The 17,354-nt window shown below is 44.2% G+C and overlaps 1 protein-coding gene across 1 annotated transcript in view; it reads right to left on the reverse strand.

The window, feature by feature from the left end:
- LOC123766121 (nephrin) overlaps nt 1-17,354 on the reverse strand; it is a 77,998-nt gene that overhangs the window by 6,482 nt on the left and 54,162 nt on the right. The window contains exons 12-19 of the mRNA XM_069303588.1: nt 16,177-16,279; nt 14,702-14,862; nt 14,114-14,243; nt 13,480-13,625; nt 11,318-11,499; nt 4,831-4,995; nt 2,032-2,145; nt 361-502 (exon numbers count right to left, since the gene is read on the reverse strand). Coding sequence (XP_069159689.1) covers nt 361-502; nt 2,032-2,145; nt 4,831-4,995; nt 11,318-11,499; nt 13,480-13,625; nt 14,114-14,243; nt 14,702-14,862; nt 16,177-16,279 — 1,143 coding nt within the window. The remainder of the gene's footprint in view (nt 1-360; nt 503-2,031; nt 2,146-4,830; nt 4,996-11,317; nt 11,500-13,479; nt 13,626-14,113; nt 14,244-14,701; nt 14,863-16,176; nt 16,280-17,354) is intronic.

A 17,354-nucleotide genomic window follows, 5' to 3' on the forward strand; every position in this document is an offset into this window, starting at 1 on the left:
CCATATGTCCGGTTCTCATACAATGTGTATTTTCTTATACCTTTGGTTACTATTTCCACCTATGGTCTTCTTCTCTTGGAAATGTTTTACTAACTACTGATACTTTGTCTCAGTATCTTGTATGTCATAATCATATCTCCTATTTTTTTATTCCACCGTTGTTCAGCTTTTATAACTTCGTAGTCCAGATGTCGATTCAATATAAGGAATCTAGTTGCCATAGGATGAGTGGTACTGCCCAGTAAACTAGCCACTCGGGGCAAAATTGAAAAAACAACAGCAATTATTTCCCCCTTCCCCCCCTCCCCTCAAAAAAAAAAAAATCACACTGAAAGGTTATCATACAGCGTGAGTACTTACCGAGTGTGGTGGTGGTGAGAGGGTGAGTGTGTTGAGAGAGTCCCTGCGGGTTGTAGGCCTGCAGGCTGATGGAGTACCTGGTGCCGGCTGCCAGCTCCTCCACCACCACCGACGTTCTCTCTCCCCCGCTCACGTTCACATACTCCCGGTGAGGAGGGAGACACAGGGGCAACGTTCAACACCTTTCTCTTTGTATTAGCATCCTTAGGTACATGGGTATTTATATGCCAGCCGTATACTATATGAAGAGCTACGGGGGTTGTGCCAATAGCTGGTACTCTGTAAATGCTAATCCGGGGGCCATTTCGCATGACAGCTGGTCACACCGTCTCAGTCTGTCAGTCACCGGGAGCTAATTTCGAGTGGATTATGAGGAGGCTAACAGTGTCGGCTTAAACCAATAAACTGCAATTCAATTAGGCATCAGAAGACACTGAAGAAACTGAAGGATTAATTTTCTGTGACTCACTATCTGCTCTTCAAGCACTTGAAAACCAGGAGTTAGACAACTGTTGTCTATTGCATCCTGGGGAAGCCTATCCTGCATCATTTGTCGGCCTAGGGCAGGTAGGGAAGGGGGGGGGGAGGGTAGGGATGAATCTCGATAAGCCTATCTCCGACTATATGAAACCATAATACATTCAAAGTTTACCATACTTACATTCCCATGTATGACAAACCATCCTGCGAGATGGGGGTTCTTAGGGTCACACAGCACCTCCCGACTCAAACAATGTAACCTTTATCTAGTTTACAGTTTACAGAAAGCCTCATAAATACCTGTGTACCGAAATTGGATGAAAATAATTAATAAAAGCTCGCAAGTGAATGGTGCATTTAGCAATAAATGTGTGTTTATGATTTATATGTTCCATCATTTGTTTGGATTATGCAAACGGGACAACTTTGATATTCAATATTGCAAGGTCATATTTTCAAAAACATATTTGTATACAGTATAATTGATACGCAGTATTTGTCTGAATTTGATGCCTCCGTTTGTTAGATAATTAAATACTCACCACACTATAATACACCATTATATCCTCCACTACACTATAATACACCACACCATACTCCACACTATACCCCCACCATACTACCCACCGAATTCCACAACACACCATACTGCACTATACCAAACGTGCCCCACATAATGCCCGACCACAACATATTACACTACACCATTTCCCACCATACTACATCATGCAACGCACCACAACATACTCCCCCACTCCATACCCCCCACATGCACCACACCAGCTATGAGGACAGGGTGAGGGAACTGAGCCTCACAACGTCTTAGAGGACAGAAGCAAGAGGTGATATGATCACTGCATACAAAATCTTGAGAATAGATAAACGAATCTTATTGAATTAAGAAGAGGCAGGACAAGGGGAACAGCGTTGAAAACTGGCCATGCAATTGCGTCGAAGTGAGGAAGCTTCCATTCCCTGTGCGGTCGGCAGGAATGTGGAATGCATTTCAGGCAGAGGTTGTTGAAGTCAATTCCATCCAAAAGTTTAAAAATAAATATGATGTTAATTTGAGAGAGGTTAGTAGGACGTCAGTACAAACGAGGGACGGGGCACAAGGAGCTAGCTCTCACTATCCCCGTTGTCGCTGTTATATAAGCACCACATAACACCATGCTGTCATCATAGCCTCACCTGGTACTCGGCGGCCCCGATCCTCTGGTACCTGACGATGTACCCAGACGGGCGAGTCCTAGACAAGTTGGGGGTCCAGTGAAGCCACACTTCGTCGGATGACACGTTCTCAACCTGTGATGGGAAGGGAGCGAGGCTTGGGGTCACAAGTGGAAGACCAGCTCGAGGATTCACGAAGCACTTGTTTGCTTAAGAGATCTGTATACCTCTTATCCCACAGCGCGGTCAAGAAGAAAGGAGTCCTAAAGTTTAATGATAATGGTCATGTAGGTGACGCAAGGAGCCGTGCTTGTACTATAATATTTGTAATTTGCAAAAAATAACTCTTAAAAACAGCGCAATCTAAATCCACCAATATCTGACGTCCTCTGGAATGTTACAGTACTAATAGCTTGGTCAAATTTCACTGAAGCGACTTCACTGGTTTCAGAAACATCAGTAGAAAAAGTGATAATAAATAGCGCGCTCGCATACACACACACACACACACACACACACACACACACACACACACACACACACACACACACATTGACCACTGACAGCCACACACTGACTTGCACACCCTGACTGACTCGAACACACTGGCGCACACACCCGAACACCAAACTTGTTCAATTGACGGGGATAAACATTCTGATGCCACTTGCCAGCAAGACAGAAAACGAGGTTCAAAGGAACTATTAGGAAGTGTTGATCCAACATGATTAAATCTCATCTTCGGCCAGAATAATGCAGATATAAAGAGGATAGACTGCTACACACCAGCAGGGGTCAGTGACCAGGCGTCCTATCATGTTGAGAGTTGAGTTCATGGCCACAGAGGGACCAATGGACCCAGGAAGAACTTTAAGCTGTTTTATTGACGAGAGAAATGGGAAGATATGGGGAAACTTTTATGAAGTCCAAGGAGATATTGAGCTAAGGGACAGATTAGAGCAAGATGTGATGGCTTACACAAAACCAAAATGTTTAAAGGCAGAGTGAGAGAGAGAGAGGAAGGAACGTTACACAACAAAGGCATCATAGCCCACCGGGGCAAAAAGACTGCCCAAGGTTCAGTAGTTAATACAAGACAGCCAAAAATGTGAACCTATGAGGAGAAAGCGGTAAACCTGTATGACTGTATTAAACTACTCATAGCCCAGTCGACAGAGCTTCGGCCCCACACGCTTGAGGTCCAGGGTTCGAGTCTCCAACAGCCCAGATCATTCAGTCATTCCATTCAGGAATGACTATATAACACTTACAAGTAATACGAGGATAGGATAAAAGCTGTTTATTTATGTAAATAAACATAAGAAATAGTACATGAAAAGGAAGATGGAAAACTATGAAAAGAAGGAACGTAAATATAGTTTTTACACATAGGAAGAGTCACAAACTTAAGAAAAGCGACACAGCACCAATAAAGCTTGCTAAACAGTCACATAAAGCACAAAGCCATAGTTAATGATCAGGCTTACCAAAAGAAGTAAAGCAATAAAATTTACAAGAACATGAAATAAATGTTTCAAATACAAGAATGGATAAACAATGGTTGAAACAAAGAAAGTAAAGAGCCGTCCTAAATAGAAATTAATCTGACTGGAAAAATGTGGTGAGTGGGGCACCGCAAGGGCCCAACCATTTTTGTTATATACATCAGTGACACAGATGAGAATATAACAAACCACATCATCTAATTTGCAGACGATACTAAGATATATGGAAAAGTATGAGGCGTAAACGATACTGAAGCCTAACAAACAGATCCCAAATAGCCAGAAGACTGGCAAATGCTTTGTAATATTAACAACTACCTTACTCGTAGTGCATAACAATGCACATAACAACTGTCTTTTCAACAACACTACCATGCAGGAGACTGATGACAAAAAGGACCTAGGAGTTAGGCTCCACCAGCCCTGGAAACACAAACCGAAACTGTGTCTATTTTCCGCTTTTTACAACTTGTAATAAAGTTGTTACATCTTGGCTTAACGTGTTTATGACGTATTAGAACGTTGTTACAACTTGCTATACTGGTTGTATTAACTGGTTAGGTGGTGTTAAAACTTGTTCGAACGTTGTACCAACGTCGTAGTTTCAGTGTGTGTTTGGCGGCAGGTAATGAAAGTTGAACAAAGAGAAAGTGTTTATTCGGCTGTACAATTCCCCGATGCGACACAATCTTAGAGATCCAAGCTTGGACACCTGGCATTCGGACATATCTGTTTTGGAAGAAGTTCAACACACCGCGATAAAAATCATCCCAGAACAAAGACATCTTCCCTACCAAGAACGGTTGAGGGTCACATGACTAAGAACACAACAAAACAGGCCTGACAAAGCTAATCTTATCGAGACCTTAATATTACCGAACACGCTAGAGAATATTAATCCAGACCACTTCTTTAAAAAGTCACATGCAATACATATACGGCGCAACAAGTCACAATATTGGAGCGGGTTTTCTTCCTATTGGGGAGTGTTGTACATGCTGCTATGGCGGTGTGTCCACTCACAAGATGAGTGGCGCTGCCCAATACTGTCACTATGGCGGTGTGTCCACTCACAAGATGAGTGGCGCTGCCCAATACTGTCACTATGGCGGTGTGTCCACTCACAAGATGAGTGGCGCTGCCCAATAAACTCGCCCCCTCGGGGCAAAATTTAAAAAAAAATAAAAAATTTGGACAGAAAACAGGAGATGCATTTCACTCACAGGGCTTAAGCCCCCCACCATCCCTAAACGGCATTTGTAAATTCACACGTATAAAGTCTACTGTTTGTGTATAAAAGTTGTTGGATACTTACCGTGAGGTGTGAAGGCGTAGCGGGCGGGACGGGGGGGCTGAGCACCAAGGGAACAGAATGCTTGCCCAGGGCGTTGACAGCACTGCACACGTACCGGCCGTAGTCCCCGGGCGCCACCTCCCGTATCTCCACCACTGACGTCCACTCCACAACTCCATCAGACAGCTACCGTGGGAAAAGGGATAGGGGGGAGGTGGGGGGAGTGTTCGTGGAGGGGGGAGAGGAGAGGGGGTTGGGTGGTGGAAGTAAGGGAAAGGTGGAGATTAATGGTTGTGTGAGGAGAGAGAAATAATGGGTGCAGCAGTAAAGGTTGACAGCGCTTGTAAGAGCGCGGAGCTCGCTCGCTGCCTCCACGGTGTCGTCTCGCCTCCACTGGCCATTACTCCAGGTACAAGTTGGTGTTAGTAGTGAGAGAGAGAGAGAGAGAGAGAGAGAGAGAGAGAGAGAGAGAGAGAGAGAGAGAGAGAGAGAGAGAGACACTTTACAAGCAGCAAACCTTGTAATACAATGGCTTAAAAATGTTGTAACCACGACTACAACAATTACAACTGCAACAACCACCACTACTGCTATTGTTTGTAAACTGTACATGACGCTGTAATCAGGCTAAAATGTTACCCCATTAGGTTAATGTTCATTACTTCCGAGATATCTTCCGTTTATTCAAGATCTACATTGATTTCCCGCTTAAGACGTCCGGAGGAAATACACTTAAAAGTTCAACATCTCGAAACGAGAAAACGTTGTCCTTCGTTAGTCTTGCATCTCTACTTCCCTTAAGTTTAATGCTACACTTTGACATTGTTTATTTTTCTTATATCCTGAAAAGTTTGTATAGTTTGTGCTTCCAATTCAATTTCTTTCTTTATTATGCACCCCATACCCATCCCGTGAGTGGTGGTGTAAAGGATTACAGAGGCACATAATCGGTTCAGGAACTGAACCCTCCAATTCGTTTAGCTAAGCAAGTAACAATCTTTTGACGCTAGTTACACAATTATTAATGTTATATATACATGTACACATACTCATACATTCATGCACATATATATACATATTCATATACATATATACATACACATACATATACAATCATCTAAATAAATGCACACATCAATAATCTTTTGTATCACAAGTCATTCAACAAGAGGCTCACAACAGTCACTATACAAGGCACTTTACATCTATGGTGAGTCACGCAGTTACTAGTCTTGCTCCACACCCACCAAACTGGGCGGCAGCTTTACAGTCATGTGCATGCATTACCTACTGTAAGCAAATTTTGCATACTTCGCTAAGATTTCGGGCAGCACATCATTATGAATGAAGTACTTACACATTTCTTGGACACCATTGATGGTGTTATCTCTGAATTCCGCGATTTTTTCACATTCCATTATATAATGACTAAAAGTTTGCGAATAGTCCTGCTGACAGAGTTTACATTTAGTCAAGTCTACATCAGCAGATGTTACAAACTCCCTCAGAGAGGTCTATGCTTCCTCGGAGAGGTCCGTGTTTCCTCAAAGACGTCTGTGCTTACCCAGAGAGGTCTGTGCTTCCTCAGAGTGGTCTGTGCTTCCTCAGAGAGATCTGTGCTTCCTCAGAGAGGTCTGTGCTTCCTCAGAGATGTCTGTGCTTCCTCAGAGTGGTCAGTATTTCCTCAGAGAGGTTTGTGCTTCCTCAGAGAGGTTCGTGCTTCCCAAGAGAGGTCTGTGCTTCACAAGAGCGGTCTGTGCTTCCCCAGAGAGATCTGTGCTTCCTCAGAAAGGTCTGTGCTTCCCCAGAGTGGTCAGTGCTTCCTCAGAGAGGTCTGTGCTTTCTCAGAGAGGTCTGTGCTTCCTCAGAGAGGTCTGTGCTTCCTCAGAGAGGTCTGTGCTTCCCCAGAGAGATCTGTGCTTCTTCAGAGACGTCCGTGCTTCCCCAGAGTGGCGTGTGCTTCCTCAGAGAAGTCTGTGCTTCCTCAGAGAGCTCCCAAACGACAAAACAATATATTCCCAGACGATTTTTTGGGTTCTAAGAATTAATTTTTTATGTCGATTTGACGAGTTCAGTTAATTTTGACCTTTTAAATCCAGGATGGATGTAGATTTTTAGTTCAGAACATGCAATTTTTCGAAATCGTAGTAGAGTCTTCATTTCAGACTCAAATGAAAGTTCTGTTCATTGGAGTTGAATTATGGACGGTCAAAAAAAAAAAAAATACAACATAATTAATCTCACAGGAAAAAGCTAAATTTTATAATTGATGACACACAAAGATCAGCGCTCAACGGTCACAAAAGTACTGGTATTATTGATTCCAATACATCGGGTTTCCTTGACAAGGGAGGAGAGGGGGGGGGGGGGGCTGAGAAGGGGTTATATGTTTTATGGTACTACGGTCAAAGTATGAATATCAGGAAATTTCTGTTATGTTCTCCCGAGATCAGTGAATAATGGTGTACATTTCTATAACTGTGTTTTTACATTTTTGTTTTCAAAATATTTAGTTAGGCGTAGCTAGAGTGTAGTGCCAAAATCGTCATGTGGAGGGGGTGGGGGGGGGGGGGGTGGTCAGAATGTGACCCTCGGCCGCTGTTTCCTCTTGAGTTCTGGCATCCCTGACTAGCCTTTGTCCATCGTGTACCCCAGACCATTCCCCGTGCAAAGTTAGGTGAGGCTAGCCTCTAGCGTCTGGCCTCAAACTTTGGACAGAGAGACATTCTCTCTTGTACATATTGATTGTCTTCGCGTCGAGTCCTTGACCAGCCAGTGTTCGACCCGTCCTCATAAAAGAACGTCGCATTTTCGCCTTTACAAAAGGCGAAAATTGTCGTACTTGAAAATAGTAGCGGCTCGCGAAATTGACATACTGTCCTATTTTCTGTTTTGGGTCCTCTGGTAGGTTAGGATAAGGGCACTAATCCTTGACGACAGTTTCTTGACGTCGGAAACCATTAGGAGGACGGGCTTCAGTGCTACTCGCCTGGCTACCCAGCCGCAACGGGTGTAGGCCTGAGTTAAAGACAGACCGATGGTGGACAAGTGATTATCTGTGTGATATCGCTATTATTCCACCTGTCAGAGTGAATGTGTATCTTACACACACACACACACACACACACACACACACACACACACACACACACACACACACACACACACACACACACACACACACACACACAACACATTCAGATGTATGTGCATATTTTATTGACTCGTTAGCGGGACACGTCATTCCTGTGTTCAGCTTACATGCCATTGTAATGCTTGCCTGAATATCCAGTTGGCACTCAAGTGATTGAACGAGTGAACCACGTGTTCAATCAGTTGAGACGTCCCAGTGTCTCCATCATGCGACATTAGCTTTTTTCGACACCAATCTTGGAGTAACAGAAGCACGCTCTGCATTACTACATAATCTTTGTCAATGAACGTTAAATTTTACGTTTGTGTAAAACTCTGTGAATTCTGCCACTGGCATCTGCTGCCTTCAGCACGAATACAGCTTCGATACCCTAAAAGCCATTAGTTATAAATTGCGAATTTTGATGACGACCCACTGAGAGGTTCTTTAGAGTGTTCTTGTTGCATTAAAGTTGGTTCTCACGACGCAAAATGAATCGGGACCAGGTGAGTCTGTCGATAAGGACCGCTACACAGAGAGACAGGACTCTTACTTGACCAGTTCACTAAACTCTGACTGACAGTCAGTTTAGTGAACTGGTCAAGTAAGAGTCCAAGCTGACAGGCATTCGAAAATGGTGACGTTGACGTTGCAAGCAACTGAATACTCGCCGTTATCTTTCGGTCAGATATTCTTCGATTCAGGCTTATGATCTGTCTCCAGTACCGTGGGTTATGTCTCCAGTACCGTGGGTTATGTCTCCAGTACCGTGGGTTATGTCTCCAGTACCGTGGGTTATGTCTCCAGTACCGTGGGTTATGTCTCCAGTACCGTGGGTTATGTCTCCAGTACCGTGGGTTATGTCTCCAGTACCGTGGGTTATGTCTCCAGTACCGTGGGTTATGTCTCCAGTACCGTGGGTTATGTCTCCAGTACCGTGGGTTATGTCTCCAGTACCGTGGGTTATGTCTCCAGTACCGTGGGTTATGTCTCCAGTACCATGGGCCATTAGGGTATTGGTCATTTTTTATTGGCTTATAATGTGGAATTTTGTGTCCTAATTTGGTCCCCAACGAGCCCCACTACCACCGTCTCGACTCTCATTCGCGTCGATTTTCCAAGTTCAGCTTTCACACACACACCCACACACACACACACACGTTCACCGTTCTTTAACCTTAGAACAAAGCTTACAGAAGCTTAATTTAGCCGGAGGAACAGCACAATAGTGGACGTCAGAGCGAGCAAGAACCAATCAGCTCACGTCTGAAGCCTCATGCGCGGGGATCTCGCTAGTTCAGCGTCCCACCGGAGCCGGCCAGACACCTGCAGATCCTACCTTGCCTCGATAAATCTCAAGGGGAAAAAGAATTTAGGCAGGAGCTGCCGCAACAGGATCTTGGATGGTGTAGTCCTGTCGGATCGGTAAATTGATACAATATTTTCCCTTCAGGAGCACCACACGTCACTCGGCTGGTTATTGATTCCTGGTGGGGGGACTCTGCCACCATTGTACCACAGCCACCCCCCCTTCTCCCCCCCCGTCTCCTTCCCGGCCACTACAAGACTGGGGTCACCCTACCCCCCTCTCTCTCTACAAGTCCTGTGCCAGGTAAGTTACGGGCTCACCATAGTCTGTGCTACTTGGAACTTGTTCCGAGTAGCTGAATCTATAACAACAACAACAACCTCTCTTCAAGATCAGTCCTCATCCCCCCCCCTCCCCATAAGCAGCCCGTCATCATAATAGCAAGACGCATTTTTGACGTATACTTTACCTTTGGTCAAAAACTGTCGTACTAGAAAATTATATCGGCTCGCGGAATTGGCATAATGTCCCGTTTTTTGTTTTGTTTGTGGGTCCTCTGGTAGGTTAGGGTAAGACACTTTAGTACGACAGTTTCTGGACGTTGGGAACGGTCGCGAGAACAGCCTGCTACACGACAAGTCAACACCCCTCTCACGGGTCCACATCCCCATGTCTCACCATCTACTTAGTTATAAAACCAGAGGACAAAAATTTTGCGAAATTTCACAAAAGGGGATTTAAGCGGTAAATTGGACAACGGTCCTTGTTTTAATGCACCAGCGGAACAAACTCATAATAAAGACGTAATTCAACATCAAATGAAATATTTTATTTTAAAAGCTTCGTCATAAATTTTTGTTTGAGGTGTATTTTTTAAATGTAATGTTGTAGAATGACTGCTCTTAGCTTGTAGAAGGCATATATTACTTATACTGTTTAGAGAGAGAGAGAGAGAGCTGAGAGCAGTTTATATATATATATATATATATATATATATATATATATATATATATATATATATATATATATATATATATATATATATGTCGTACCTAGTAGCCAGAACTCACTTCTCAGCCTACTATGCAAGGCCCGATTTGCCTAATAAGCCAAGTTTTCCTGAATTAATATATTTTCTCTAATTTTTTCTTATGAAATGATAAAGCTGCCGATTTCATTATGTATGAGGTCAATTTTTTTTTATTGGAGTTAAAATTAACGTAGATATATGACCGAACCTAACCAACCCTACCTAACTTAACCTAACCTATCTTTATAGGTTAGGTTAGGTTAGGTAGCCGAAAAAGTTAGGTTAGGTTAGGTTAGGTAGGTTAGGTAGTCGAAAAACAATTAATTCATGAAAACTTGGCTTATTAGGCAAATCGGGCCTTGCATAGTAGGCTGAGAAGTGAGTTATGGCTACTAGGTACGACACACACACATATATATATATATATATATATATATATATATATATATATATATATATATATATATATATATATATATATATATATATAACAAGGATTAAAGTGAGATTAATATGGTTCACATATTACACATTCAGAAGTATATAAAAAATTAAAACAGCTTGACTATAAACCTAACCTGCCCTAGGCCTAAATTTTTTTTTAGACATTTAATCGTAGGCCTGATTTAGTAATACATAATTTACTTGGGCAAGGAAGAGTCGTGCTTGTCTGTTGCCTTCTTTATCAGAACTTCTGAAAAATCAACAGAACAAAACAACCAAGTTACTGCTGGTTGAACAGAGGCGAACAGTTAAACATTGGCACCAAGTCAATTCTCCCTGGTCAGGACTCGAACCCAGACCAAATGGCTGGCGAAGCTCGAGATGAGTGTGTTATCATTGAGCCATCAGGATGTGTAGTGAGTGCAGTGAAGCAGTTAATCACACATTGACTATCCCCGCTCCCCAATCTGTGTACGTTCACCCACAGCCAATAAGATAGAAGTCAGGTTCATGGATGGTAGAGACATTTGGAATTATTATTATTATTATTTCTTCTATTGTTATTCTACTACTTCGTTATGTCACACTGTACCTGGACGTCTTGTAACGTATATTTGTGACCAGCTTGCACGTCCCGTCCATCCTGGGTGGCCCAGTGGAAGGTGGGTTCAGGTGCCGCCCTCATACGACACTCCAGCCGCCCACGGCCGCCCAGCGCCGCCCACGACCCGCCCACCCCCTCCTCTGAACTTGGGCTCGGCCACCACGGTGCCTCTGTGTAGGTTAGGAAAATATAGATAGACATTTTTTTTTTTTACATTGCGCAGTATTATATATATTATTACATTATGTTGAAATAGGGAATAGTGTATAAAGTTTTGCAAAAGTTCCGTGTCGTGTGGCATGCTGTGGTGTGAAATATTGTGCACAATTGCAAGAATCATTCTAGTCTATCTAAATCTGATGGTTTCGCTGAGTGTAGAATTCGTGTGATTTTTCTGTACTCAGGAGGGCGCAGGAGCAGACAGACTCCCGCGAGCAGGCTGAGAACCTTCCCTTCCCACTGCTCAGGGTAAAAGCCTCACCCACTCTTCTAATGGACCCTTGTTTTTGGTGCGCACTGTGAGGCACCTTGAAAGAACTGATGTCGTCCTGCCAATATATGTGGAGCACTTGAGCTGACAATCCCCATGTGGGTATATATTGGCATAGACCACACACACACATACATTTTATATATATATATATATATATATATATATATATATACTCTGGCTACATAATTATATATATTAGTCTAGTTATATGTATTCAGAGTGTATGGATACTTTTTTTTTTACATGTTTTGTGTTATAAATGACAAAAAGTTCTGAAGGAAACATCTTGAGGAGGAAAGTTGGACGAGAGAGAGTGTGTAAAAGTTTAATTAACTTTTAATGTGAAGTGCGAGTAATTGAAGTGAGGGGCGACAGAGATATTTGGGACAGTATTCTTGAACCAGCTGTGGTTGTGAGCCAGCTGTAGTTATGAGCCAGCTGTAGTTATGAGCCAGCTGTAGTTATGAGCCAGCTGTAGTTATGAACCAGCTGTAGTTATGAGCCAGCTGTAGTTATGAGCCAGCTGTAGTTATGAGCCAGCTGTAGTTATGAGCCAGCTGTAGTTATGAGCCAGCTGTAGTTATGAGCCAGCTGTAGTTATGAGCCAGCTGTAGTTATGAGCCAGCTGTAGTTATGAACCAGCTGTATATGTGCGCCTATTGTTAATATGAATCAATTGCAGTTGTGAATTTTCTCTTGGCGTAGTTATGATCTAGCTAATAACCTCATGCTCAGTACTTGCGAATTTGCTCTAGTGAATTAATTGTAGGCATGTGAGCACGTTAATGGACTGATAAATTGATTGTATAGTTAATTGTCTTCGTGGATAATTACTCGAGGTAATGGGGCGGTGATTCATGTATTAAATTACTATTAAATAAATTAAATATTGTATTAAATAAATATATATATTAAATTAAAGTGGTATTAAATTACTGTGATAAACCTGTTGTTGTGGAAGTGGTAAGCCTATTGTGGAAGTGGTAAGCCTGTTGTGGAAGTGGTAAGCCTGTTGTGGAAGTGGTAAGCCTGTTGTGGAAGTGGTAAGCCTGTTGTGGAAGTGGTAAGCCTGTTGTGGAAGTGGTAAGCCTGTTGTGGAAGTGGTAAGCCTGTTGTGGAAGTGGTAAGCCTGTTGTGGAAGTGGTAAGCCTGTTGTGGAAGTGGTAAGCCTGTTGTGGAAGTGGTAAGCCTGTTGTGGAAGTGGTAAGCCTGTTGTGGAAGTGGTAAGCCTGTTGTGGAAGTGGTAAGCCTGTTGTGGAAGTGGTAAGCCTGTTGTGGAAGTGGTAAGCCTGTTGTGGAAGTGGTAAGCCTGTTGTGGAAGTAGTAAGCCTGTTGTGGAAGTGGTAAGTCTGTTGTGGAAGTGGTAAGCCTGTTGTGGAAGTGGTAAGTCTGTTGTGGAAGTGGTAAGCCTGTTGTGGAAGTATGGTGTTGTAGTGATAGACTTTTGCTTCATTAAGTCGCTGTAGATAACTATTGTAGCAGTGAATCTTCGCACTGGATAGTGTAGCTGGAGCGGTGAATATGCTGCAGTGTAAGAATGTTGTAGTGAAACTAACTTTTAAACAACCATGAATCAGAGCGCAACTCCATATAGTCTCCTGAGACTGATGGATGCCTACTAGTAATGAGTGTGTGTGTGACTTGAGCTGTGACTCACGCTGGACTATGAGTGTGGAGGAGGCTGGAGGCGCGGAGGCGACGCTGCTGGAGGCGTGGCACAGGTAAACACTGCTGTCAGTCCTGGAGGCTCGCTCCACCACCAGACGCGCCTCCCCCACGCCAGAGGACATCACCAGTGGCGCACTGTGAGAGAGTGAGAGAGATTAACAGAGACACACACATCAAAAGACAAATAGTTTATATAATCCTTGTATAATTTGAATAGCTTGTTCTGGTCTATACCTCAAAATAATTTGGCAGCAAGAAACATAATTTACTAAATATGTAACACTAATTTGTGGTGCCCAAGAACTCCACACACACACACACACACCGGTAGTACAGCGCTCGTCTTACACACGTCAACACAAAGTTTGTGAACCTGCTGTGACAAGGTTGCCAGGACCTGTCACTGGTTTGGTGTGTCAACACCCGGAATACCCAGGTGTCACGCTGCCAGAACCTCTCGCTTGCAAGTGTAGAGGTGTGTGTGTGTGTGTGTGTGTGTGTGTGTGTGTGTGTGTGTGTGTGTGTGTGTGTGTGTGTGTGTGTGTGTTTTAAGTGGGGTAAGAGCGACAAGACAGTCTGTGGGGTTGTCTGTGGTGCTGTCTGTGACGGAGGGGACAGCTTGCCTGGTGTTGTCAGCGTCTCTGGTCCAGGTAACGTTGGGCGTGGGGTTGCCACCAGCCGAGCAGAGGATGCTGGCAGAACCTCCTTGCTCAATGGTGACTCTCTCCTCCGTCACCACACCTTCAGGCCCGTCTGCAGGAGTGGAAAAGAAACACAAAAAATACTTTTAATGAGGAGCTCTGACTAAGAATCTTTAAGGGACACTGCAAGAACAACAAACTGTATGCCACTTCTCTTTAAGATCAGTCGAACCGCAAAATGACAGAGAGATGGAGAGAGAGAGAGAGAGAGAGAGAGAGAGAGAGAGAGAGAGAGAGAGAGAGAGTGATCAGTCTTGCTCACTCCATCAGTTAATTTACGTCTACAGCATCGCACAGGGAATGACACATGACATTCAATGATTTTCTGAGGACAGAATAGATGCTGGAAAATGATGTGAAGGAACGGTGCCCAACCACTCCCACTATTGAAGATCGAACGGCGACCCTGCAGGATTCAAGGTCGTCGCTCTAGCGACTATTCCAAGTGGTGCAAGATGTTGTACACATTGGGTTGTAAGTATTTTAGGTATCGTGAAGATGGCTACTCACATTGTACGTTGAGGAAGAAAGCGGAGGTGAGGGCTCCCTTGGGGCTCCGGGCGGTGACGGTGTAGTTGTGGGCGTGTCGGCGACTCAGGACGCCCATCCGAAGCTCTCCGCCCCTGCTCTCCACCCCGCCCACCTCATCGTTACCGCGCCACCAGCTGTACCTGCAAACAAGCGTTCCTCACTACTCAGTCCTCCAAGCGTGCCTCACTAGTCAGTCCTCCACGCCTCACTGACTAGTCAATCCTCCCACGCGTGCCTCACTAGTCAATCCTCCACACGTGCCTCACTTGTCAATCCTCCACACGTGCCTCACTTGTCAATCCTCCACTGACTAATCAATCCTCCACACGTGCCTCACTAGTCAATCCTCCACACGTGCCTCACTTGTCAATCCTCCACTGACTAATCAATCCTCCACACGTGCCTCACTAGTCAATCCTCCACACGTGCCTCACTTGTCAATCCTCCACTGACTAATCAATCCTCCACACGTGCCTCACTAGTCAATCCTCCACACGTGCCTCACTTGTCAATCCTCCACTGACTAATCAATCCTCCACATGTGCCTCACTAGTCAATCCTCCACACGTGCCTCACTAGTCAATCCTCCACACGTGCCTCACTAGTCATACCTCCACACGTGCCTCACTAGTCATACCTCCACACGTGCCTCACTAGTCAATCCTTCACGCCTCTTTGTTAAAGATGCCAAATTGTTACTTATCTATACCTACTGTTATTCACTTCTCTGAGCCATCTTTAACCTTAAAACAGCTGTAAATATTGCCATTGCATGCATGTATAAGACGTCTGGCATCTTGTGCCTGGCATTACAGACTTGCATCATGGAACATCTCCCACCTGGTTTCATCAGTAAGATTTTTGTTTACCTTTGTTTCATTCGTGAGCAAATTACTCGTCAAAATGCAAAATTATGTTTCAGGAAAGTACCGAGATCTGACGAAGCACAGGATTCAAGCGAGAACAGACTCTACTTAATAAGATAAAAGGGTCACTAATACCCAATTAATCCAGGGGGTACCAGGTGAGACAACGACATACCTGAGGAGGGCAGAAACTGCCTACAGGATCAGAACCTGTACATAATGAAACATAGACCCCCCTAGGCAGGCGAGGAGTCACAATAACGTGGCTGAAAAATGTTGACCAAACCACACACTAGAAAGTGAAGGAATGACGACGTTTCGGTCCGTCCTGGACCATTCTCAAGTCGATTGTCCATTCCACAATCAACTTGAGAATGGTCCAGAACGGACCGAAACGTCGTCGTCCCTTTCTAGTGTGTGGTTTGTTCAACATGGACCCCCCCCCCCCAACCTAACAAAACAGTGTCCCATCAGATGAATCTACCTGAAAAACAAAGCCTGATGAAAACACTTACCTCCCAGAAGAGACCCCAAAGAGCCCTCAGGATGTACGCTATAAGACCATGATGATGATGATGCAGGACTTACGTGATGGGTCCAGGGTTGGCCATGGCTGCAGCGGTAAGGGTCTCCTCCTTCCCCTCCAGAACGTTGAGTGTCCCTGACGGTACTCTGATCCACACCGGCCCGTCTGCAACGACAAACAACACTGATTTTGGCCATCGAACGGTGTAAGGGACACTCTAACTTTTTGCATTGAAGCCATCTTGATCAGATATAACACTCCTTCCTTACCAGAGTCGTTCCTTTTAAAAGACGATCAAAATTATAACAAAAAACTTGTCAATCAATCAACTTGTTCAATTCAAATATGGCCCAATATGTGTCACGAGGCTATCGTGTCCCAATATGACCACGAGGCTATCGGACGAATTACATCTTCCATCACACTAATAAACCGATCGTGACGGAAGTTTTGACGTTCGTGTAATCTTCGTGCCAGCAGCGATATCTCGCGTAATAAGGACGTCTCTATGTCGTAAAAAAAGTGATCAAAAGAAGATGGAACGTCATTGAAGGTAATTTTAACATCGCTATCGTTGCCTTCTGAGCCCAATCATTTTTTAGTTGGGCGGGGGAGGGATTGCTTCAGGCTTTTCTCTGTTATCGTCAGTGTGAGTAAGCTGGCGAGTGGTTATCGTATTGTAATCGTCAGTATGAATAAGATAGCAGGGGTAGCTATCGCTTTATTACCGTCAATATGAGTAGCGTGACAGGGTAGGTATCGTATCGCCCAAAAGCCATTAGTCTCGAGTTGACACAAATCCAGCCACGTGTGGATACTGCCACTTTTCTGACTCTTTTTATTTCGTGTTTGACACCCGAAACCCACGAATGGTGTGAATAGCGAACATTAGCCTGGCTGGCGAAGCTTAGCCAAATACTGCATAGCAACCCAGCCACACGGACCTGTTGGTATAGCGACGGTGTTCGATCCCCGGTGGTCCTAGAGGCTGGACACCGTGACTTGTCTCATGCCCTCATACCCCAGCGCCTTTCATGCCCTCATACCCCTTCCATGTACTGAATAGTCATCCTGGCTTAACACTTTGTCCTGTTCATTCCATTCCTTTTCCCTTGAGTTACACAGACAAAGCAGAGTTAGAAGGTGGGGTGGGGGGGGGGGGGTAAGGGAGATCAAGTCTTAATGTCAAGTCACTTGATGAATTAATGATTGCACTTGATGTCAAGTCCAGATAACTGGA

This window comes from Procambarus clarkii, chromosome 5, assembly GCF_040958095.1.
Source record: "Procambarus clarkii isolate CNS0578487 chromosome 5, FALCON_Pclarkii_2.0, whole genome shotgun sequence".
Taxonomy (NCBI): domain Eukaryota; kingdom Metazoa; phylum Arthropoda; class Malacostraca; order Decapoda; family Cambaridae; genus Procambarus; species Procambarus clarkii.